General features: G+C 36.7%; 1 protein-coding gene across 1 annotated transcript in view; it reads right to left on the reverse strand.

Annotated features, from left to right (window-relative positions):
• LOC119586660 (protocadherin Fat 1-like) overlaps nt 1-1568 on the reverse strand; it is a 14684-nt gene that overhangs the window by 5459 nt on the left and 7657 nt on the right. Inside the window, exon 8 of the mRNA XM_037935399.1 lies at nt 1003-1165. Coding sequence (XP_037791327.1) covers nt 1003-1165 — 163 coding nt within the window. The remainder of the gene's footprint in view (nt 1-1002; nt 1166-1568) is intronic.

Genomic DNA, 1568 nt, shown 5'->3' on the forward strand with positions numbered 1-1568 from the left:
CCTCTAATCATTCGCACTTCACTACATATACTTCATTGAAATACAATCACAACGAATCAAAAATCTACACAACATAATGACAAGAATTACGTTTGACCTTGGGATTATTAACTTATTTTCAAATATCTTGAAAATCACCAAATAAAATAATTGCGCCAAGTGGACAATATTCATCTGAAACCTTTACAGTACAAAGGGAAAAGTCGCAGTATAGTACGGCTCTATGGTAGTCGCGGCCAACAGCTGATGTCGCTAACAACATCACGTGTTAGCGATGACCGGCGTTATTTAGGCACATTTGAATATATACGTGATGTTTTATAGTGAGTAATAATGAATATTAAAATGAAGAGCGAGTAAACGTAATACAATACAAATATGAGTATTGATTGGTCGAATAAATATTATTAATGATACCTCTAATATAACCCAGATCATCCTGACTCAGTATATAGCATTTTCAAAAATTGATTTCCAATTTTATTGAGACTAAATGCTATCTGTATCGTGTTTAATTTCAAATTACAGATTTTGCAGAAACTAGTAGTAATAATACATATTCTGTTAAATTTACGAGTGTAGACGGTTTTTCGAACACCCTAGTAGCTTTGTAGTGTCATCGTTTGCGCTCAAAGCACTAAATGACGGTTTTCAGCAAAAACAAATATCGTATAAGATGAAAATGCGTGATGGTGAAGAAATTAATCTGAAAAAATAAAGAGAAAAAAAGGGTACCGTGTTATCCTAACAGATTACCCCGCCCCTAGGGAACTGCAGCTCGAGACAATCACCCCCTGGCCCCTCTCTTGGTATGCCACTGCACTACTGATAATTGCTCCTTTCACCAGCAAACATGATAATCATATGAATTCCTGTGACAATGTAAGGGCGAATGAAAGAAAAGCGTAAACTGAAATCATGATCCTATGTCAAGGAAACAACATCTGAAGATCAATCTAAAATTAGGATGCATAATTTCTCCCGCGGCGTTACTTGACTCACCTAATTGTCATGTCAATGGTGTCGTCGAGATCGTAGTCGTTGACAAGGAGCTTGGCGATGAGCGTTCCCCCAGGGACCTCTTCCCTCACTTGCTGTTTGGTGTAGTCATCGGTGAAGAATGGCAATTCATCATTCGTATTCTCGATGTTGATAGTGAAAATAGCTGGAAGAGAATGGAAATGTTTAATGCTGGGAACACCGGAGACAGTTGTCTTTATTAAGTGATCGGTCGGTTTAATGAGCATTATTGAAAATCACTTCATGCTTCTATTAGAATTTTATTAGCCAAACGAGATAGGATAGGTAAGGCCGCCAACATGTTTACACCGAAACAGTCTGTGCTATGAACAATTGCAATAAAGCATTACTATAACTTATTTTCCGTATATAAGTGACAATAGCAAAGTAGGATTGACCACACACAAACTTGGCAACTCGATGTCGGCTAAACTGGTAAAGTTCTGTAAAAGAAATCTCACTGATCTCGTTAGATACTGGATCCTCATCTTTTTAATTTCATTATCCAAACAATGTGCCAATACCATTAAAAATATTACTTTATCATA

This window comes from Penaeus monodon, chromosome 21, assembly GCF_015228065.2.
Source record: "Penaeus monodon isolate SGIC_2016 chromosome 21, NSTDA_Pmon_1, whole genome shotgun sequence".
NCBI lineage: Eukaryota > Metazoa > Arthropoda > Malacostraca > Decapoda > Penaeidae > Penaeus > Penaeus monodon.